Source organism: Mizuhopecten yessoensis, unplaced genomic scaffold, assembly GCF_002113885.1.
Source record: "Mizuhopecten yessoensis strain PY_sf001 unplaced genomic scaffold, ASM211388v2 scaffold716317, whole genome shotgun sequence".
Taxonomy (NCBI): Eukaryota; Metazoa; Mollusca; class Bivalvia; order Pectinida; family Pectinidae; genus Mizuhopecten; species Mizuhopecten yessoensis.
The window spans coordinates 332,497-356,177 of record NW_018480056.1 but is presented as its reverse complement, the minus strand read 5'-3'; the positions used below and the strand labels follow the sequence as shown (position 1 = coordinate 356,177).

At 34.8% G+C, this 23,681-nt stretch overlaps 1 protein-coding gene across 17 annotated transcripts in view; it reads left to right on the top strand.

Annotated features, from left to right (window-relative positions):
- Positions 1-20,962, top strand: part of LOC110442987 (dipeptidyl peptidase 4-like) — a 406,309-nt gene extending 385,347 nt beyond the window's left edge. For 10 of the 17 annotated variants that reach the window (XM_021486900.1, XM_021486902.1, XM_021486898.1 and 7 more), the window contains 14 exons: positions 395-433; positions 1,410-1,535; positions 2,286-2,297; positions 6,981-7,123; positions 7,738-7,916; positions 8,398-8,496; positions 9,482-9,557; positions 10,408-10,602; positions 11,937-11,991; positions 12,643-12,742; positions 13,407-13,465; positions 13,900-13,972; positions 14,689-14,762; positions 15,674-20,962. In XM_021486900.1, coding sequence (XP_021342575.1) covers positions 395-433; positions 1,410-1,535; positions 2,286-2,297; positions 6,981-7,123; positions 7,738-7,916; positions 8,398-8,496; positions 9,482-9,557; positions 10,408-10,602; positions 11,937-11,991; positions 12,643-12,742; positions 13,407-13,465; positions 13,900-13,972; positions 14,689-14,762; positions 15,674-15,841 — 1,398 coding nt within the window. In that variant the 3' untranslated portion in view covers positions 15,842-20,962. The remainder of the gene's footprint in view (positions 1-394; positions 434-1,409; positions 1,536-2,285; positions 2,298-6,980; positions 7,124-7,737; positions 7,917-8,397; positions 8,497-9,481; positions 9,558-10,407; positions 10,603-11,936; positions 11,992-12,642; positions 12,743-13,406; positions 13,466-13,899; positions 13,973-14,688; positions 14,763-15,673) is intronic. The other 7 variants (XM_021486895.1, XM_021486894.1, XM_021486891.1 and 4 more) reach the window with 7 other exon arrangements.
- Positions 20,963-23,681: the final 2,719 nt, after the last annotated feature.

Sequence of the window (23,681 nt, the reverse complement as noted above, 5' to 3'; positions counted from 1 at the left end):
CCTAATACCTGTACATTCCCGCGACAGTTATAGTTTTTAATATTTTTGAAAGTTTTGCATTGATATGTCATTACACTTATCAGCCTTTATATAAAAGATGTCTTGATTTCATTTATTTGTATATGGCTCAAAATGGACATTTTAACATTTGTTTAACTCTTTTCCATGAATAGAGTAGAATATCAATTGTGGTTTTTTTAAACTTATATATTATAGTAATTTTCAAAGACAGAAATTAAAAATTAACCTCCATTAATTTTTCAATAACGTAGATTCTTAATAAAAAAAATCTTTGACTATTTTTGAGAAAATGTACATTCATTTTTTGTGGTTGCAGGTGTCCCTTTCTACAGGTTTCTGTCTTACATCTTACATTTGATTTTGAATTTTTTAGAATCAACGCGAGACTGGACATGGAGCGTGGGTTGATTTGGTAAGTCTTGTATACATGTGGTAACTGAGAATTTTCCCGTAACTACTTCCTAAAGGTTTTATTTCTCTTGAATCATTGGATAAACACTGGCATGGAAAGGGGATGGGGGGGGGGGGAGGACGGTGGCCCAGTGGTTAATGTGTATGACCATCTACAACCACTGGCCCTCCACTTCTGGCTCGGGGGTTCAAGGCCTATACATGGGGCAGTTGCCAGGTACTTACCGCAGGTTGGTGGTCTTTTTCCGGAACCCCGCTTCCTCCACCATGAAAACCTAGCACATCCTTAAATGACCATAGCTGTTAATAGGACATAAACACAACCAAACCAAACCTAAACAGGCACGGTGTTGGTTAATCATATATTGATATCCACTTTCCTCCCACATTAAGACCCCTGTACACTAACATCTGGGCCGACAACAGTTGTATATATAAAGTAATATAACATAATTGGTGTAAAATGAATAAAATCAGTATTTTATTTTCACATTGAAATTCATAAAGTCAAATTTAGACATCTGATATGGTATTCCTTTACCTAGTATTGATGGAGAGCACTTATAAGTGTCAGGATAAGAGGTTTAAAATATTAAGCAACAAAAATGTGTGTTAACTACATCAGATAGATGATTTCAAAACAGCCAAAGTATTATGGGAAAATGTGTTTCAGAGTGAAATAAATGGGTTACAGCTTGCTGATATAGCTTTTCAAGCGATACAACAACATTTGCTTCCCTATAATTATAATTATGTAAAATTTTAACAAAATCACACTCCGAGAAGATATTTTGATGTATAACTTCTTAATTGTGATGTTTAATCTTGAATGAAGCAATATGGTGCCGATCTGAAATATCCCAAGACATTGTATTGAAGAATAATAAAATGCTGCTAACATCTTTGTTTCGAAAATTGCTGATTGACTGCAAAGAAAGTGTAGCTGATTATTTAATCCTGTGATCTGTTAATTGCAGTCCAAGCCGCCATTGTTTGCCCCCAAGGGGGATAAATACTTCCTCATACTGCCTAACCAGGAGGGTGTGGCAGGGTACTTCCAACACGTTGCCATGGTAACCCTTCCAGTGAGTACATCACCAAAGGTTTGTTCCCGTAGCCACTCTTTACACCCTCAACCTACTTTGTTTACATATATTTTGTTTGCTTATTACCATGTATCTGAACTCATGAAATATGTATTGTACTGTAAAACAAAACTTTTTTATTTTTTTATTTAAGGACACTTTTTTTCTGTTTTAGGAACTTAAATGATTCAATAGTCTGTACAACTTTACTTGGATAAATTTTGAGCAAAGATTCAAGTGTTAAAAATATATTGATGATGTTGCGACTTTCTGAACTTTATATACCTACAAGGCCAAGGTCATTGCAAGGGGTCGCAGGTCAAGACAATTTGATACTTTTCTAGGCTATAATATGTGTATTTCTCAACATTTGATGGCTGTATTATGACAGGATGGCACTATAGCTAGTCAACACCAACAACTGCTGAAGTACGAAACTTAGTACCAAGTATAGGTCAAGGTCAAGGACATGACAAGGGGTCAAAAGTCAAATCAGTCAAATTCTTGTCTTAAGACAGGACTTATAGTTTGGAGTTGATGTTACTTCATGCTGTAATGTGACAGGATGATGTGTCATTGTAAGGGCCATATGTTGTTGCAGACATAGGCAATTTATCACAAAATGCAAACTTCAATATTGATGCATTTTGATTGGTCTTTGTAACTATATTACAATTGTGAAGGTCATGGGGAGAATCTAAATTAAATTTCATTGTTGTTGCTTTTCAAAAAACACATGTTATTAATTTCACTGTTTCACTCCTTTAGCCAAATCCAGAAGTAAGTTTTTTAAAGTGTTTGACCGTGACAAAGATGACTTGATTCTAATCTGCAATAATTTGATTTTCATCTTATTGTATCACATTTTGATTTGAACCTATTCCAAAGTACCAGAATATTGTTCACACCTTAAACTCCTTCAGATGTCTGCCTGTAATTGTGAGATGTTCCACTATTAATAGAACTTCCTGTCACAGGTGTATTCTAATTCTTAAACAATTCTGAAAAGACATTTTAATCCTTTTTGATGTTGTACATTAACTTACAATATCCTATATGTATAACAAAGTGACTGATTTCAGTATCTGCCTGTATCATGTGCTGTTTACAATACACACACATTAACTATCATTTTAAAATAAGGTGTAGTTTTCCTGTGGTTACAATATGTTCATTTTAATAGTGATTTTTTGGATGAATGGAAATTTGTTGGGAACTTGCTTAAAGCTTATCAGGGTAGTGNGGGGGGAGCAAAATGGATAACAATAATGATAGATTTTGTTTTATAACATAAATATATCTCATTATTCACGCAGACAAGTATATGAAATCTCACATGTATTTTTGTTTTTGGTTTATTCAAAGTCAAAATATTCATTTTTAAAGCCAAACTTAGATCATGTGCAAGGATATGTCTCGAACCAGAACCAATTAAAAATACAAACTAGAAGTACAACTGTACTGTACTATTTTACCTAATAAGAGGCCTGTCACTTTTTAGCACCCGTCTAGTTCTGATTTATGGGCCTAGGCATCATACATCATACTCATAGTTTTACTTTCTTTAAAAAGATTATTTTGGATAATTTTCCATTGCTTTGCAATTGTTTTAAATCTCCTAACTGGCAACTACCCAGGGGGGAGGGGGGATTTTTGTCTTTCTTTCTCTTTGGGGGGGGTTCAAGTACAGTAATTGAACCACAAATAAATGATAATAATTTGGTGATCCAGTAAAATACTAAATGAATCGTAAACAAGTCTCCACTTAATATGAGTCAGAACAAGGAACAAGAAATTTGTAATAATAACAGTGACAAATATGTGTTCTACGATTGAAATTGATCACAAATGTTGTTTTCTGTCATTTAAATTGGTCTCCAATGCTGTTTTCTGTCATTGAAATCAATCTTAATGCTGTTTTCTGTCATTGAAATCAATTTTAAATGTTGTTTTCTGTCATTGAAACTGATCACTAATGTTGATTTCTCTCATTTGAACTGATCTCAAATGCTACTTTCATGTAGATATAAATGCAGTTGCATTATGATACATTTGTTAATTTGGAAAATAGAAAATAAAAAATCTAATATTTTTCTATCAAAAATAGCTTTATCCCAAAGTATGTTCAGATATAGGGTACTAGTGCTAGTTTGTATGAACTAATTGACCCCTAACCTCCCAATTCTCTCTTCTCTGTAGAAGTGTTTGGCATGGCCTGAATTTGACATGAACTTTGACCTAGATCCTAACGAACCTTGTAACTTTTTTATCAGTAGCATATAGATCTGGAGTGGAAAACTGATTGATAATTAATATTTTTTGCATTAAAAAATATATATATATACCTGCATGCACAGAGTGGAATTTTAAAAACTAATATTTTTTTAAGCATTAATCAGCATTTTGTTGAGCTACAAATATTTTGCAAATAGGTATTGTTTTTCATATCTTTTAAAGTAGCTGTTTTGATAAAAGTAATTAATGGGGTTTTTTAAGGAAAAAAAATGTGTATGCAATATTCACTGAATTATTCCTAATTATTTATACATGTTTGAATTCAAGTCATTTTTTTCTTACTTCATAGTTAACTTACTGTGTAATTGTGGTCATTTTTAGCTCACCTGGTCCGATGGACCATGGTGAGTTTATGCCATACCGCAGCGTCCGTCGTCCGTCCATCCGTCACCTTTTCCTTTAAAACGCTACTAGTCCTGAAGTCCTGAACGGCAAAGTAGATTTTGACTAAATTTGGTCTGAAGCATCCTTAGGCCAAGAACCAAATAGGAGAAATAGAGTTAAAACATTTTAAAAGCCTTCTTCTACAGTAAGGATAAAGGGATTTTATCCTAATTTAGTCAGGAGCATCCTTTGACCAAGGGGATTCAATTTTGTATAAACAGTGGGTTGTAATTGGGGCCCCTCTGGGGGCAGAGAAGAGGGGCCCAATAGGGGAAATAAAGTTTTAGCATTTAAAATCCTTCTTCTACTGTAAGGATAAAAAGATTTATCCCTTTTTAGTCAGGAGCATCCATGGGCCAAGGGGACTCAATTTTGTATGAACAGTGGGTGGGGCCCCTCTGGGGGCAGATGGCTGGGGCAGAATAGGGGACATAAAGGAAAAATCTGTTACATCCCTCTTCTACCATAGGGACTAAGGGATTTCATTCCGATTTCGTCTGAAGCATTGATTGGCAAAAGGGACTCAATTTTGTATAAAGGGTTGGTGCGGCCCCCTTGGGGCAGAGGAGTGGGGCACAATAGGGGAAATAGAGGTAAACATTTGAAATTCTTCTTGTACTGTAATGATAAAGGGATTTATCCTAATTTGGTCTGGAGCATCCTTGGGCCAAGGGGACTCAATTTTGTATAAACAGTGGGTTTGGCCCCCCTGGGGCAGAAGAGCGGGACCATATAGGGAAAATAAGGTAAACATTTAAAATCCTTCTTCTTCTGTAGGGATAAGGGGATTTTATCCTAATTTAGCCTGGAGCATTCTTAGGCCAAGGGGACTCATTTTAAATGGTTGGTGTAGCCCCCCTGGGGCACAGGGGTGGGGCCGAATAGAGGAAATAAAGGTAAAACCTTTACAATACTTCTTAAACTGTAAGGATAGAGGGATTTTATCCTAATTTGGTCTGGAGCATCCTTGGGCCAAGGGGACTCAATTTTGTATAAACAGTGGGTGCATGTAGCCTCTTTAGGTGCAGCAAGGGGTGGGACTCGAAAGGGGAATTTGAGGTTTAAGTCTTCAAAATCCTTCTTCCTCTGTACCGCTGGAGAGATTTTATTCAAAATTTTGCCAGGAGCATCCTTTGGTGAAGAGGACAAAATTTTGTATAAAAAGTGAGGATGGCCCCTCCTGGTGCAGAAGGGGTGGCTTCACATTTAGAATTTGAGATTTAAGATTTAAATCTTAAAATCCTTTTCTTTCTGTACCATTGGAGGGATTTTATGTAACAAGAATAATTTCCCATGGTTGCTTTATTATCCAGGTGAGCGATACAGGCCCTCTGGGCCTCTTGTTAACTTTTGTATACATATTGGCAGTTGATGGGAAACATATACAAATATGATTTGCTTGTGCACCAGTTCTTACAGCTGGTAGAGCTTGAGTGTACCTGTAGCATACATGTTGGTTCATTATTTCATTTTGACGTGAGGATAGTGTTATTGATGCTGATTATGATGCATGTTCAAATAACATTACCGAACTCTCCAATGATCTACTCATCGTGAAGGAAGGGGAACAACTCTATGTGTAAATACTGACTTAAATAGGATAGTAGAATCCTGCCTTTAATTGATGGAATTTACAAGAAGACAAAAATCAATCGGGCTATGAATAATTTATGTTTGCACCTAATTAGTGTGTTCTTTTATTTTTTTTATTTTTTTTCCTTGCTTCTCGCTATACTGAAACAAAAATAGACTGAGTCCTAGACAAAACCTCAAAAGAATTTCCTTCCTTGATCCACCCATCTGATACATCGTTTCCATTTAAATTCAAAAGTCTTCCTGTTTCCATTTTACTTAACATTTTAGAGTTGTTTTTTATGGAAGCCAGTACGAGTCATTGGGAAAAAAATAGTATGTTGAAATAGCTTCCTATCTTTTATTAAATACATTACTATCTTGTAATAATGATTTACTACTTTGTAATTACGACTTTCAATGTCGAATTAATAACTCACTTTCTTGTATTTACGTCTAACTATGTCGCTATTACAAGATAGTGATGGTCGGTATTATTTCATATTAATGACACAGTTATGCCGTAATAATGACTTACTATTTTGTTACGAGATAATAAGTCGTTGTTACACAAAACATTTTTTATCTCGGTGATCCTTAATGGCTTCCATATAGTTTCTTCTCATTTTTGACGACGTTTTGCATATGCACATGTGTGAATTAGAGTCAATAGTTGGACCATATTACACAGCAGACTAGCTCTCTATATAGCTTTGAAACAGAAAGCATACAGTATTTGTCTAAAACTTTTAAAGTTATTAATAAGAAACAGAAAATTGTGAAATTATTAACAAACACAAAAAAAAAAAAAATGGATTTTGTTACAAAAATGAAATCCCTAGCTGATTCTATTTCCTGGTTACATGCTGACAAATATGTCGAAAATATTAACAAATGTTAAACAACAAAATCTTTTTCAATAATGAATCAATCATCTAATATGAAAGGAAAAAATATCATTGATTTTGTGTTTTTTGGAGGGAAAATTTAAAAAAAAAAAAAAAATATGAGTTTTTTTATTTATTTATTAATATTTTCAAATAAAAACTTTGTCCTATCATTTCAATCCCAGGACATATTTTAAAGATATTTCAGTTTTAGTTCATTATAAAAAAGCTGTCTGCCTGTGTGTGGTGTGGTCCTGTAGTGCTATAGATTTTGTCCTACTAACACCCTATTTTATAGAACTCTTACTACCTCCATTTCTTGCAGCAGCTAAGTCGGGAGACCGGTGTCCGGCGCTATCTAACCCTCGGCAAGTACGATGTCACCAACATTGTCGGATATAATGAGAAACTTGAACTGGTGTACTACATATCAACCGGGGGTGACCCCCGACACAGACATCTCTACAGGTAAAATTGTCAAAATGCATCTACGATTTCTTTACTGTTAAAACTTGCGTAAGTTGTACATTTATATAAAACAGCATAGTCAACATACCTATTTTTGTGCACTTAAATTTTAGTGTTTTTTAAAGTTTGAACAGATTGGTGCATCAATGAATTAGCCTACTCACAATATATGGATTAGTACACGATATACAGGGACTTCAATTAATGATATACAGGGACTTCAATTAATGATATACAGGGACTTCAATTAATGATATACAGGGACTTCAATGAGTGCAGTATTCAAAGCTCAAAAAGTGCTGAAGTAAGATCACTCCTTAAATATGTAAATTTAAATTTAAAGTATTTGTTTCCGGTTGTTGCAAAGTTTCTAAACTCTTTACAGCATTCTTTACTTGTATACCTTGTTAATAATTTTATTTGCTGTTATATTTTTTTTCAAAAAAAGTGACTTTCTACCTTATATCGATTGAAACTCATTAACTCATTAACCCCTGAAACTTCATAATGAACTATTCCAACCTTTGAATTGGAAGCATTCAAAAATGTGTCTTCGGGGGTGAATGAGTTGAATATCTTTTATTTAATTAATGTGTAATATCCTGGTTTAACAGTGTGTCCAGCTCTCTGCAAAATAACTTCCGGCACACCGAGTGTCTGACCTGTGACCTTGATACAGACCACTGTAAGTACCATACGGCCAGCTTCAGTCAGTCGGGGAAGTACTATGTCCTCGGATGTATGGGGCCCGGAGTCCCGTACTATACCCTCCGATCAACCGAGTCAGACTTTGGTAAGTGTACTGGAAAAGCAGTGACATTGAATTCATCCTGAAAGTAACAAGAATTTTGAAGTTAAACATTGTATATTATCTATGGGAATTAAAGACCATCAATTTCTGAAGGTCAATGGAGCGTGTCGTATAATTTTATTTAAATTTCTCTTAGTTTTACAAGCATTGACCTTATATGATCAGTGGATCAAAAAATATGTTAGAAATAACATATATGTAGGTTATAATTTGTTTTTAATGTGATGTTATGAGTAAAAATAGTTTATTATTGGGGAACTTGCAACACAATACATCTCCAGCACACACACAGGCATACACACATAGGTAGGTATTAGCCAGGTGGCATAGGACTAGTAGCTAGCGCCTGATAAGGCAGCTTCTACGAATTCCTCAATATTGTATTGATTAATATATATGCTAATATCAAATGTTGTATATTTATTTATTGAGATAATTACTGACCGTTTCTTTGAACCCTCAGAGATCATGATAGAGGGCAATGAAGCTCTGCGGGTTCGACTGCAAAGAAAGGCCCTTCCAAAAACAGAGTACTTTACCTTCAAAGCTGACAATGGAGAAAGTAAGTTACCATGGAAACCATGATTGTTACCAAGACAACCCATTAGCATTTACATAGCCGCAGGATTGTTTCTTGTGTTACACAATAGTTGGTAAAACTCCTCTCCGAATAGAAATAATCTAGAAATTTCCTAATTTATCCTTCATAGTAAACCTGGTCCAATAAATCAGTGAGCTTCCACCTTGTCACAGTATCTGATTATCCACTGTGTCCGTCAACCTAAAAAACCTTAATCCTCCTGAATCAACTGTATTCTCTATGTTACCAGATATACCGGTAATAATGATAATAACTCAAGGTTCTTATATACCCGCTTTATCACAACCTAGTTTGTAGGTCGTCTCAAAGCGGTTCACAAATTATTATCTGTGGTTATAGGGTTTTGCAACCATCCAATATCTTTCTCAACTCCCCAGGGAGCAAACAACCGGTGCTGCCATTTCGACGCTCACAGCTAGCATTCAACAATTCTAGCACTGCCCAACCACATACTCATTTACAGCTGAGTAGGCTGGAACAAGCAGATTAAAGTATCTTGCTCAAAGATACAACACAGCGACTCGAACCCGCAACCCTTGGGTCATGTGCCCGTCGTCCTACCAATAGACAACCGTGCCTCCAATAACTAAACACTGTGTATAAGAATCATATTGTGGCCTGCCCCTAGGGATTGAAGAGTAAGACCTAGATGAGGCTGAACATAAGCCTTGAAAAAAATTGTTTCCACTGAATTACCTTATTGTTTTTAACCAGATTTTGTGTTGATTATAAGCAGAACATAGCAATTAAATGTTATATGGTCGGGTGGCGCAGTGGATATCGCACTTGCCTTTCACCAAGGCGGCCGGGGTTTGATTCCCCAATCGGACTTGAAAAGGTTGGGGTCACCACAACAATTAATATAATATTTATTGAATTTTTATATTAGATCTATCTAGGTATGGTTTTAATATTTTATGTAGAGAAATTTACTTTATTATTTTAGTTCTTCATGGCAAGTTACTGTTACCACCAATCTTAAAGACTGAGGAAATCTTGACCTACCCACTTTTACTACGTGTGTAAGTATGAAATAGATGCATGTTAGCTTGTATATTAAACCTGAAATTTGTGCAAAAGTCATCTCCCTTGAGAATGTGCTTTGTGTTAGGTTTAGGGATGTATATGCCACCTTGTGAGATTGTAAGGATTATCTCCCTTTAAGATAACTGATATCTTACAAGCACCTGTGATTTGTGTTAGAGTTAAGTATACATACTACCTTACACATTATACTTGTGATTTGTGTTAGAGTCAAGGATATAAGCTACTTTGCACATTATACTTGTAATTTGTGTTAGAGTCAAGGATATATACTACCTTGCACAGTATACTTGTAATTTGTGTTAGAGTTAAGGATATAAGCTACTTTGCACATTATACTTGTAATTTGTGTTAGAGTCAAGGATATATACTACCATACACATTACACCTGTGATTTGTGTTAGAGTTAAGGATGTATACTACCATACACATTACACCTGTGATTTGTGTTAGAGTCAAGGATATATGCTACCTTGCACATCAAATCTGGTGTGTATTAGTGTAATATCCGTCAACAAAATCCTAAAAGATATTTTCCATTAGTTTTTTACTGAACTCTTTTGATAGGAAATCCAAGTCACAGATATAGGGGAGACAACCCTTGGTGGTGACCCTATTTGCCTATTTCCTTTCAGGTATACTTTTAACATAATCATTTTCTCTTTGGTGGCCTCTATACTTTAAATTGTGATCTTTACATATATATATTGATTACCCCCTTGGTTACCTCAACAGCTATTTACCTTACTGTGTCTATATATGTCCCCATGAAAGGCCTCTTGCACACCAATGTCTGAATAGGACAACATGGTTATTGTCTATATACAGGTATGGTGGACCAGGAAGTCAGGAGGTAACAGAACAATTCTCTCTCACCTGGGAAACATACCTGTCCAGTACCCACGACTTTATCTGCGCCTACGTGGATGGCCGAGGGACAGCCGCACGAGGAAATACATTCCTTCACTCGATCTACAGGAAATTAGGCACCTACGAGGTTGACGATGCCATCACAGCCGGAAAGTAAGCAATAAATATCTACAGTAGAAATGGCTGTCAAACCGACAAAGCTGTTTCATCTTTGACATTATGTTTATATCATCCTCAAAATTCTAGAGATTATGCTCGCTTACGTTCTCTGCATTCCTGGAATATATCATGACAAATATCACAGGCTCTATAGGCGACACCTTGGGGATGATACAAGTAGACTGGTTCCATCCTTTGATGTACGGCAGCAAAATGGTAAAATTGACCGGCTTTCAAGTCAGGCGTGGCCTATCTGTAATCGTTATACCTGGAATCAATCAAATACCTAGACGCATACCTTTGATTCTGTAGTGACATATTCCAGCGGTGCAGAGATAGTTAATAATCTACGGAATTCCCTGAAATAGCCATATTAGACACTGCTTTTGAGTAAGTTTGAAAGTTACGATGAAGGGATGGGGCAAGAAAAAAGGGTTGGGTGTTTGTAAGGGGAGGCCAGGGTAATTTGATGTCATATCAATCAGAGTTTTAGGCAATACATTTGAGCCTTGAGTGTATCTGAGGTTCAGAATTACCATATTTATCCAGTTATAAGCCCATGCCTAGTAATTAATGAGCCCAAACAAATCTATTGCAGTTCTGTAAACATGCAAACAAATGCTATAGCATTGTCCTGTTATAAATCCATCCAACTGTTTTGAGTAAGAGATTATGTTGACCTTGGACTTATTGTAGGATAAGTACGGTATATTTCTATAGGTAAAGGTGAATAAGCTAATATTTCTTCACTGGTCCTTCCAAAGAATTCCTCCCAGCACAATAGTGTCCATCTGTACAGCTGGGTGAGTAGGAATTGTATTGCCTCTCAAGGACACTGGTCCTTCCAAATGATACCTCCCAGCACAATAGTGTCCATCTGTACAGCTGGGTGTGTTAAATTAATTTGCCTCTTAAGGACACTGGTCCTTCCGAAGAATACTTCCCACCACAATAGTTTCCATCTGTACAGCTGGGTGTGTTGAATTAATTTGCCTCTTAAGGACACTGGTCCTTCCCAAGAATACTTCCCAACACCATAGTGCCCATCTGTACAGCTGGGTGTGTTGAATTAATTTGCCTCTTAAGGACACTGGTCCTTCCCAAGAATACTTCCCATCACAATAGTGCCCATCTGTACAGCTGGGTGAGTTGGAATTGTATTGCCTCTCAAGGACACTGGTCCTTCCAAATGATACCTCCCAGCACAATAGTGTCCATCTGTACAGCTGGGTGTGTTAAATTAATTTGCCTCTCGATTATCCATAAGCAGTACTTTCAAAATTTAGATTTGCTTTAAAATGAGTAATTTTGAAAACTTCTATTTGCAGCTTTTATGACCAGCTGTCGTATGTAGAATCTAGCAAGATAGCCATATGGGGATGGGTAAGTAACATCTGTGAATGTTTAACCATACTTATCATTAAAAATAGCTTGTATCAATAAAACTTTAAATGAGATTCAAATTAATTATATTTCAATGAAAAAGTAAAAAGAAAGAGTGAAAAAATAATTTACTCAGGCATTAATGCAAATGGCTAAATGACATTTCTTTGTAATTTTTTATGTAATTTATGTTTTTAACTAATAAACACAATGAATATCTTGTTATTGTTTTTTATGTTATAAATTCTACTTAATCAAAACTTATAGTCTCAAAAGGTACTAAAATAGAGTTTTACTGAAAATATGTACTTTTTGCTTTTCTAACCAATGCATTTACTATTTTACAAACTACAGGTAGATTTTTTTCTTTTAAATTGATCTGTCTTTAAATAAGAATATGTCCTATTTGTGTCTTCAAGCTGTTTTCTTTCCTCAGGACAGATTTCAATGACATATTCAAGTTCTTGAAAAATTGAAACAGTTTTATATGTTTCACTGTCGATAAATTTATTCCATGGAAAAATCTGTTATGTGATGATTCTATTTTTCAGTCGTACGGGGGATTCCTGACAGCTTCCGTACTGGGACGGGGAACGAAAAATTGAAACAGTTTTATATGTGTCACTGTTATGTGGTGATTCTATTTTTCAGTCGTACGGGGGATTCCTGACAGCTTCTGTACTGGGGCGGGGCACGGAAACCTTCGGCTGTGGAATCTCTGTGGCTCCAGTCACGGATTGGCACTACTATGGTAAATCATGAAAGAGTGAATCTGAAAGTTATCATTTTTATGTACAGAAATGCTAATGGTTTTGTTTCCAGAGTCTAATCCATATAGATAGTTGTAGACTAAAACCTTTGACGTTTGCACACCAAAGGTAAAATGTCCATGTGAAAGGACTTGAGGTGTTATGGTTAATTTTTGCCATCATAAAAAGTAAAAATTTGTGACTAATGGAACATGTTGAAAAAGATTATGGAAAATAATGTATTAATTCTTTGTAGAATATCATACTTCAAAAATCCTTTAAATCTGTATAGAAGTACTCATAATTTAAAATCTTCTGCTGAATTTCTTCATTTTTTAAAATGTCAATTGTTGAACGGGAGTATTAGCTAGTATACCTGTGAATAATAGGTCTAGTCGATATTGTCTACTTGATAACCGAACTACGCTGTGAACCAACTGTGAAAAGGATGTAAAAACACCCAGACAAACAACAAAAAAACAGTTCTAGTTGTGTATCTTGTAAGAGAAAGATATTCCATGTGAAAGTTTTGGTGATTAATAAAAACTCATCTTTGATACATTTTTATAAGGCCACACCTGTAAAACAATATGTTAGGTAAATTGTTTGGGTGGACCATTTGGATGTGAAATCAGTATATGAATTACGATGATCCCTTGTTTGTAGATTCTGTATACACTGAAAGATATATGAGCACCCCAGAAGACAATCCAGATGGCTACAATGTGAGTCCTTGCTTAGGCTTGTTTGCAATGCATTAAAAAAGACCAGTTTTTCAAAGGATCCCTTTATTTTGTGTGAATTTTCAGATAGTGTCTTTATTATCTTCGAAACAGATGTTACCCTTTTCTTGTACACGAGTGTTTATAAAAGATGTATTTTTTTCAAAATTGGTACGCTTTTTCGATTTTTCTATCATCGATTCAATATTCATGAACATATTGTATTTCAGAAATTGTATAAAGCCAATCACACTTAATAAAATTTGATCGATTTTGATTTACCTCTAATACTGTTAGAGTACATGAAAAAATGGTTAAAAGGCGTTTTGTAAGCTGTTATATACTGCAAATATCACGATATGTTTAGCACTGAAAATAGTATAATGTGTTACTGTCATAGTCGTTTTTCATCCTGGCAACATTGTCTTCTATTCCAGTTGTCAAATGTTTCCAAAAATGCCAAGAATTTCAAGTCAGCAAAATTTATGCTAATTCACGGAACTGGTGATGGTAAGTAAAACAAACGTAAAAACAAAAATAATCACATTTTAAATAAGAATAAAATTAATTTTTATTTATAGGAGTTTTGCATAAATACTTTTATGACACTTAATGTTCTATATGATAATATATAGATATCCATTCAAACACTGTTCAGTGGTTTAAGGATTGGTATTCCAATATTTGATAGATCCTGGTCACGGCCCGACATAAATACAACTAATTATGTCATGCTTCCTTATGTTCATGAGATAAACAAAACAATTACTTGTATGCTTTTAATGTACAGATGTTGTATTTGATAGAAGTTATTTGATTCAAATTCTAAAGATTCTGACATTATATTTTTCTTGAGATTGGTATTTCAATATTTGATAGATCCTGGTCACGGACCCAAATATATACAGCCATTTAGGTCATACATTGCCATGTTTATGATATTAACACACCAAATTCTTGTATGCTTTTAATGTACATATGCTATATTTGATAGAATTTAATTGATTCAAATTTTAAACATTCTGACACTATATTTTTCTTGAGATTGGTATTTCAATATTTGATATATCCTGGTCACGGCACCAAATATATACAGCCATTTAGGTCATGCATTGCCATGTATATGAGATTAACACAACAGATACTCGTGTGCTTTTTATGTACGGATGCTGTATTCGATAGAATTTAATTTATTCACATTTTAAACATTCTGACTTTTTCTTCAGATAATGTCCATTTCCAAAACTCAGCCCAGTTGATGCGAGCTCTAGTTGAAGAGAATGTCTACTACAGATCACAGGTATATGTCATGTCCAAATGTGAATGTATTTAAAAATGATTATGTTTAGATGATGAAGCCTGCTATAAAACTATGACACTATGATTCTTGTTTTGTTTGGATATAGGTTGCAAAGGTATTCATACAAAATACAAGGTGTACCATAAGAAAGAATGGTTCTAAATGGAATCTCCCAGTCCTGGTATTAACATATTTATTCTGTATAGATACATGACTGGCAGTTATATTGTCGTGAAAAAACAACCAAAATCCTTTTATGAATCAGGATTTAATCACAGACATCCATGATGTCAAAGCTGCAGTCATAGCGAATCTCAGTTATCCAATTTTATTGACTGTTCACACTATCTTAACAGTCATTCAAAGTTATCGTGATATGCTTGTGCTGTGTTGAGATTATGATTAAATGCTGATTAATAATCATTGCAAGTCATCCGGATTCATCTGGGCCCAATTAGTCGAAAACCTTATCACAGTTTAACCCTAATTGTAGACCATAATGGACTCATCCAGATCATTGCATGGCTAAATTAACTAAAGTTGCAAAGTGGTGAACGGGTTAATATTTTTCACGCTCGAATGATTTGGTCAAAAGACAAGGTAAACACTTTCAATTTATCATATAAGTTTACTGTACTAAAATATTTGATATCTTGAGAGTTTTGACTAGGTTGTTGGGTGCATTTTGAAGATACACAAAAATAAAGTTTGCGCTATTCATTGATTAAGCTAATAACTGTTTTAAACTACCGGACCCTGGTGTGAGTTTCAGTAACGAATAATGTGAGAAAGTGTTAAGAGACTGTTTGCGATTGATGTCTTGACATATCACTGTGACCTGCAGTGATGAGATAGAGAAGTGAGTATTTCTCCCTTGGTATATTTACTCTCATACGATTACTATTTTGTAGATATACACGGATCAGCAACATGCACTGAATGGTGGAAACTCTCGGCGTCATCTCTACGAAACTATGGAAGATTTCCTAAAGGAATGTTTCACAGGAAAATCCAAGAAGTTTGAGCAAAAAAGCAAAATATTAGAGAACAGTAAACAGGAACCTATAGACGAGTCTTAGTAGGAACCCTGAATTTGTTATATTATTTTTTAATCCGAGTTTTTTCAACATATCAACATGTCTACAAGTCTATGATGGATCAATAATTTATTGTATGAATCCTGGCAAAATCAAAATTGTACCATGAAAGGAATTTTAAGAAACAAATTCTGTTAAAGTATTAACAGAAATATCAATGCCTGCGCAAAATGTAGTAACACAATGCAGAAATGTGATGTAGATATCCTTCATATTTGAAGAGTTTCATTTCAAGGGGAGGTACTTGATAATTAGCAGAAAGGAATCACGATGGATTGCACATGATTTTGATAATCATGTGTTTTGATATTTGAAGTATTTTTACAAGGATAAATGAAGAATATGCGATATTCGAATATGAAACAATAAATATTTCTGTTCATATTAGTTCGTAGTGTCAACTTTTTTGGAAAACAAAGCGTATTATACCAATTAAATCAAAGATGATAATTACCATGAATTTTATGAAGTCATTTTTTTTTCAACTCTTGATTAGTAAAAAAAAGTCTCAAAGTGATTAATTACTTAAACTTTGTGGAATATTTTAACGACTAATTATTTCAATTTTTAAAGGATTTCATATGTAAATTTTAAACACAGCGAAAAGTGATATCTGATGCCTCAGATTGCTATGATTAATATACATACCTTCTGATTTTTTAGTGAAAATATTTTTAGTATTTTTGGAGTGATTCCTGAAATATTTGCAGTAAGTGACCAGGGCTTGTAGCATGCAGTTATAATTACTGGGCCCCGGATTGCATCGCATTCTGCCAATCAGTGGTCATCCTATTCTATTCAAATGTTTTCTACTGTTATCTCAGGACTCTAATAGGCACTTCCACAACCATGTTAAAATAGAAACGGCAGTAGCTAATTCTTGCCAAATGACGCCCTGGTGATAGATATGAAAGGTTATTAAAATTAGGAATTTCTGTCAAACGCTTGTTTAGAAAACAAAAAACGCTATATCTTTGAATGACTATGAGTCGGCTGATATATAAATTGTGTCTGGATCATAAATTCTACCGTCACGACATTGTTAGATTGGGATTAATCGGGGAGGAAGGGGGGGGGGGGACCCAAAGGACTGGCGAAACGCTCATATTCCATCCTTAATGTCTATTAACAAACCAACAGACAACGAGGACGAATGATCAAACCCTCAAGTTGGCTTTGTTGTTCCAGGACACGTTGATAGAAACAAGAAAATAAACAAGTGTTGCGATATTCGAATTCTACACTTTTATATTAGATCAAAGGGAGTTGTTTTATGACACCTAAGGTGGAAGTTAAGATCACATGGAGTTCTTTGGAATACCTAATGGGGATGCTTTGATCAAAATGAAGTTGTTTGGAATGCCGATTGTCGAAGCTGAATTCAAGTGGAGTTCACTAATAGTGATGGCAGGCTGGTAGCATCTGCAAGGATATAAGTGGAGGATGCTTTTGTGGGAAAACACTGATGTCAGAAATGACACTTTTGATTGGCTTAGCCCAAATGTATGTGTGTCTTAACACAAACCAATACACATTTATACGACAAATATGTCGTAAAACACACGAGGATGATGCCGAGGTGATGAAACATTATGAAGTGTGAAAAAGACACTGATTATTACAGTGATGTGTCTACGATTATTCATACTTGTTGAGTTCACTAGAGTTTTATCTTGTGATGAGGTTGTTACAGACATATGATAATCTTCCATGCTGGGGTGGATACACAAGCACCGGGTGCTAAAAAGACGTTGTCGTGATGTCTGTGGAACGCAGCACCGTTCTTGTTGTGATTCTTTAAACATGTTTAATCAGGAAATTTTCACAATTGATATTTCACATTGCATGTTTTGTGTCACGTTTTCTTGTAATTTGTTCGGGTATTTTACATGTTAATCATGTTTCACGTCAAATGATCTGTGTCACATTTTTGTTACGTTACAGAAGATGTTTCACATTTCATGTAGGTCATGTTTAACATCACATGGTTCCTGTTTTACAAATATTCTCGTTTCTTTTTAAATTGCCTATTCGAAGAATAGTCCTATTAGTATCTCTCGGGCATCAGCATTTGCCAGGTAAATCGTGTTTTTGCAAGTGTTGATATTAAATGATATAACCTTTTGTACTTGAATATTGTAAACTGGCATTGATGTGTCCAGGGAATGAAAAATTGATCCACTGCAGTTGACGTGTATTGGATTTTGTTCTAATGATCTTCGAAAGTATTCACAAATAAACAGTATATTAAGCTCGTGGATGAGTTTATCGTCATGCAAAATTTCGCGTCAGATATCACGTATAGGTGTCAGACATATTACACTAGATAGAAATATTTAGCTTAGAGTATCACGTAGGATAACCCTTTTTAAGTACGAGAAAATTTTATCAAAACGCTGAACATAGAAAATTTCTTTTCTGGAGGTCTTGTATCTATTTTGAAAACATCCAAATTATAATTTATATAAAACATCCAAATTATAATTTATATAAAACATTCATTGTTCGATAGAACAGTGCAATGCTCCATTGTCATACCGCAAGGAACTTTGTGATGTTGTCTGAAAAAAAATGGTTGAGCCCGTTTTTATGTAGACTCCGTTCTCCATTCATTCTGATATCTTTATGTGCTATATATTAGCAATGATTATCCATCATACATAGAAAGTTACATCAGTTTAATGTGAAAATTTCTTGATTGACCATTGTATTTTTTTTCTTCGGATTATAAACTAATGGTCTTTTTATCTAATATCTTTTTTATATACATTTACACATGTATTATTTTGAATATGTGTCATTACAGTACACCCCAGCTTTTTAACTAAATCGTACTACTTTCTTTCACTTTTAATTACATATGAATTGGTGGTATGTAAATGATATTGATATTTACATATGTAGATGTTGTTGATATTTGCATATGTAAATAAGGCTGGCGTTTCATGGTAATGTTTGTGATTACCGAAATGTGATGTGTATGCTGAAATGAAAATGAGTGATAAATTCAATACATTTTATATGCTATTTAAAATATGAAATGAAAGAGAATGAGAGTGATAACTAGTTTTATCCAAATAATCATTGTACATAACCTGTGCTTAATAAATTAATTCTTAAATGATTGTGTAAAAAATTAGTGATTTCAGTTGAGCGCTTGTCATGATATTTGGGTGAATGGCGATCAAGGTTGTTCAGATACATTACCTTGGCTCATATGTGTTCGTTGTGATGTACACATGTAGATATTTCATTGTATTGTAGGATTGCTATTTCGGGTTAAATGCCGATTTTTGTATATACATGTACATATTCATCAGTCTATGTGATATCAGTGTGAAACCGTTTATGTTGATTAAAGAAAATCATATGCTTCAAACGATCCAATTGGCTGCTAAAGATACAGAAAATTGGAAATAAGCAGCAAGACAATTGGTTATAGAATATTACATTTACCTTATAATTGTTTCACTTTTAAATTTAATTCAAGTTTTCAAGTTTTGGGAAATAACGTATTTCTGAGTTTTTCTGCATTTTACGAAATAATAGAGCGAGGCGAATTCATTCAAGACCGAAAACTGGTTTTCGCCCTTGCGGAAAACATCCGTTTTACTTGTTTACATTTTATCTTGTGTAGTTTTAATTTACTAAAATTTCAGAGCTATTGAACATATCAAGCAGTACAAAATGATTTTGTTTCACTAATTTCTAAACATGATTTTTTTTTATATATTATTACATGGAGGGGATAGCTAATCTGTAGTACTGATAAAGGAAAAGTGAATATGAATCCAGACTATGACCTTTTTAAGTAAATATGTTTAAATCAAATCATACGTTAAGTACTACACGAGGTCCTTAACATAAATGGTAATCAAGTTTAGATAAAGACTATTATTATTATTATTATTATTATTATTATTATTATAATGGTTAACTGGGATAACATATAAACGTTAATTTGTTTCAGTTAAAGTTACACACTGCTTTACTATCAGGTTAAATTGTGTATATAAGAAAGGATGTACATTTTTCTTCATTATTATATGATCTACCTCAAAGTAGAGGAATCCTGATATCAGAGTTTTCATCTTTCGTTTATTATAGTGTATAAACGTTTAATTTTGGATTTTACCCCCTGAATGCGCCTGTGGTTCATTTCTTAAAAGTAACATTCTTGCACTTTTTTGAAAATATTGTTTTTAAATCATTTAAACATGACATTGGTAACTTGATTATTAAAAGATGCCCTATTTTTTCAAACGACAGGTTTCACATAAAGTACGAAACTGGTTGTAGTTAGTAGTCAATCACTTATATATAACCAGAAAACAATAGAGTTATGTTGAGAGTGTGGGACACTTGAAAACTGCTGCATTTAATGATGTTTTTGTGTGATCAAATGACCCAATAAGGACAGTCGTACATGTGTGCAAAGTTTGTAAATTATGGCTACGTTCATGGCATGTTTTATGGTGATTGTGAAATATGATATAACTATGTGCCGAGAAAATGCGAGCAATGTCTTTCAAAGACATTTTCATTTTAAAAGGATGGTATTTACTAGTAATTAGCTTTTGATAACCTTTATTGATCGTTTTTCCTCATCATCTAATAATGTGATGATATCGAGCATCGATATTTCAATTTTGTAAACAAGATTTTGTGCATACTCCAATAAACGAATAAGCTAACATTTACAACAGAATTCGTTGTTCCGGAATTAAAAACTCTTAAAAACTCGTATTTGAGGAGGTCTCGGTAATCAAAATGTGAATTTGATAAGCCATGTTAAGTCTAAACCTTACAATTCCGGAATTAAGAAAATCAACAAAAAGTGATCTCATCAACTTCATCTGATGGTGAGACTTCGTGAATCCAGATTTGACTAATAGCTAGGATCATTTATATTCAGATCTCATATTTACGACAATTAACTCCTGTTTAGAACAAATTCAATTCAACGGTGTAGCTTCATGCGATGTCTTTGTGTCATCTGTGATCTCATGAAATTTTTAAACGACATAACACATCATTTTGTCCTCCTTTTTACTCTATCTCTCTCATTTGACAATTGAAGAATTATTAAATTCCAAGGTTCCCTTGAAAGAAAACGTGTTTTGTTTTCTTTTTGATGAGGCGTTTTTTCTTATATAGGATGAAAATGACAGCTGCTGTATGTGAAACACTTCGAAGACGCTCCTGTTTAAATTGAAACCATTTTCAATGTGGTCCAACGAATTGACTTCTCATTAAGTGCATTTTTTTTAATACAATTCGGATATTTGTCGTCTGAATCTTCCTTGTTCTTAAGCAATTATGATTAAGACTTTTCTTCTGAAACCTCTTGTCAGATTTTAATGTAACTTGATGGTCATATCATTCGGTTTCGTGCGTCAGAATAAACACATAAACAGTGACTGCGCCTCTAGAGAGTTAACGTGCAGAGTTCTCAGTAGCTCAGAGAACAGAGAGTGCAAAACTTTGTCAATTCTTAACCATACAGGTGGATTTCCACCAACTTTTCATAAATGATGAGCTTAAACCTTTCTATTCAGAAATCTTCGGGGACTAGGGTGGGGGAAATTAGAGGTATATCTCTTCTTAAGAGGCTGTTGGAGTTTGATCAAGATTTCATTAAACGATCCATTGATGATGAGGATCAGACTGTATCTGGAGCTACGTATACCGTCCCAGGGGATTGAAAGGTTGGCCATAAATCGTCCATTAGTGCAAAATCACAATATCCTCTTTTATTTATTGATGGAATAGGACCAACAATTACTAAAATAATCCCTACATGATTGATAAGGTCTATACTAAAGAAGTTGAATCCAAGGAGGTTGAGAGGTCGGGCCATAAAGGCCACTTTATGTAAAACTATCAAAGATGTAAGCAATTATTTAGGTTGGTTTAGACCAAATTTTGGTTCTACCCTTCAGTGGGGCCCTCTTGCCTCCTGGACGTTCACTCTACTGCAGAGCATGTGTATCATAACACTCGAGTGACCGTTAAGATATATGGGCAGTGTTTATTTAAATTGAAGAATATATACTTTAAAAGGAACCAAAACAGAGGGCAATGATCTGGATCCTTGTCCCAACAGATACAGTTCATCTTCTCTCGAGGGCCTGCACACCTAGCCGATTTCGGTCGCCGGAGCTATAACGGACCACAAATTTGGCACTTTTCGGGGATTGGTACTAGTACGGCAGCGCAACAGTATCACATTGCTAAGAACGGAAGTACATCTTCAGAACATCGGCGAAAATTTAGCAACGGCAGGCGACGGTAGACATTTTTGAACTTGCTTACAAATTTCCGCCGTTGCGCTGCCGGATCGAGCACTCTGGTATGGCTTCGTTAATCTCGATAGAGCACCGGTAGCGCCCCGTAATGGATCGGCGGCTCTCTGGTGCCTTCATTGTGTACCGTACTGGTACCGATGTGATACCGAACACAACCGAAGTAGTGCTGATGTGCCGCCGATGTACTAACGACAGAGAAGTGGTATTCGGTACCATATCGCCTCTTACATTCGTAGAATAACGGGAACGCCGGTACTACATCAGTATTGCTACGATCAATTTTGATTTTTTTCAAGTGCTTTCTCGCCGGAGCTCTGCCGATTTCCCCACTGTTGTTAATGTTTTACCGTTTTGCATTATGTAGTTCCGACGAGGTACGCCGGAAGTGTGTGACAGGCCTTTTAATACAGGTCTGTGCGGAACACGACTCCTTCTATTGATAGTGAATTCTAGGAAAGTTTACAGGAAAGAAGGGAAACAAGCTACAAACCATTTGATATTCAATTGTTACCTTTCAGCAAAGTCCTGTTTTCTGCCCATCGATACCTAAATTCATTCAAGGCCAGAAAAACAAGAAAAGCCAATGCAAATATTACTTATATATTTATGAAGTTATGTGCAACCAGAAATACTTCGAAGGAATGATTTAAATAATGGAAAGTTTGTCCTCACTTTCTGACCATCCTTGGAGTTGTCTGAAACCCTCACCTTCACACTGTATATTTATGTTTCAAATATTTTCCTAAATGTATTATCATGTATTCGATCTTCCAACATAACTTAATATTGTAAGTGTTCGTCTTGCAAATACCATCTTGTCCAAGGCCTCTTGATGGATTCTGTATTTTCACTAAAATGTCTTTACTGGATAAGAAAAATTAACGGTCCTGACATGAAAATGCCAACGGTCGTGACATGAAAATGCCAGCACACAAATCAACGTAAGACACTACCCCAACGGACAAATTGAAAAACAAATACAACTATTCGTTTTCTGCTAAAATAATCATAGCCCCCGCAACGAAGTTGATCATTATGTTAAGTAGTTGTGCACCTGGATTTTAATTTCAGATTTCAACCCTTTGTAAGGGAGTTACGTCCCTTTATGAGAAATAACTTATACGGAAACCGCAAGGTCAATGTCACTAAATGAAGTATAAACTACCAGCATCATCCGGAAGGCAGTTTGATTATAATTATCCTATAAATATCATTTATCTCACATGACAGACATTTCTGATTTCGGAGATGATATCAGGATGCTTTGGTAACCTATGCCCAAATTTTGCTCGTAGCGATAACACTTTCAATCAACACGACCTCTTCCTCGACTCCACGGAGCATGTTCTTGACCAAGTTAACAAATATATCGGCTTGATTCCTATTTCAACCAATGGCAACCATGCTCGATAAGGACATTTTAAGGTTCGTGTTCGTGTTCCTGTTATAGCTGACATACAAACAGAAGAAAAACAACACAATGCGTTTTTTCTGCTAAACCAATTTATTATAAT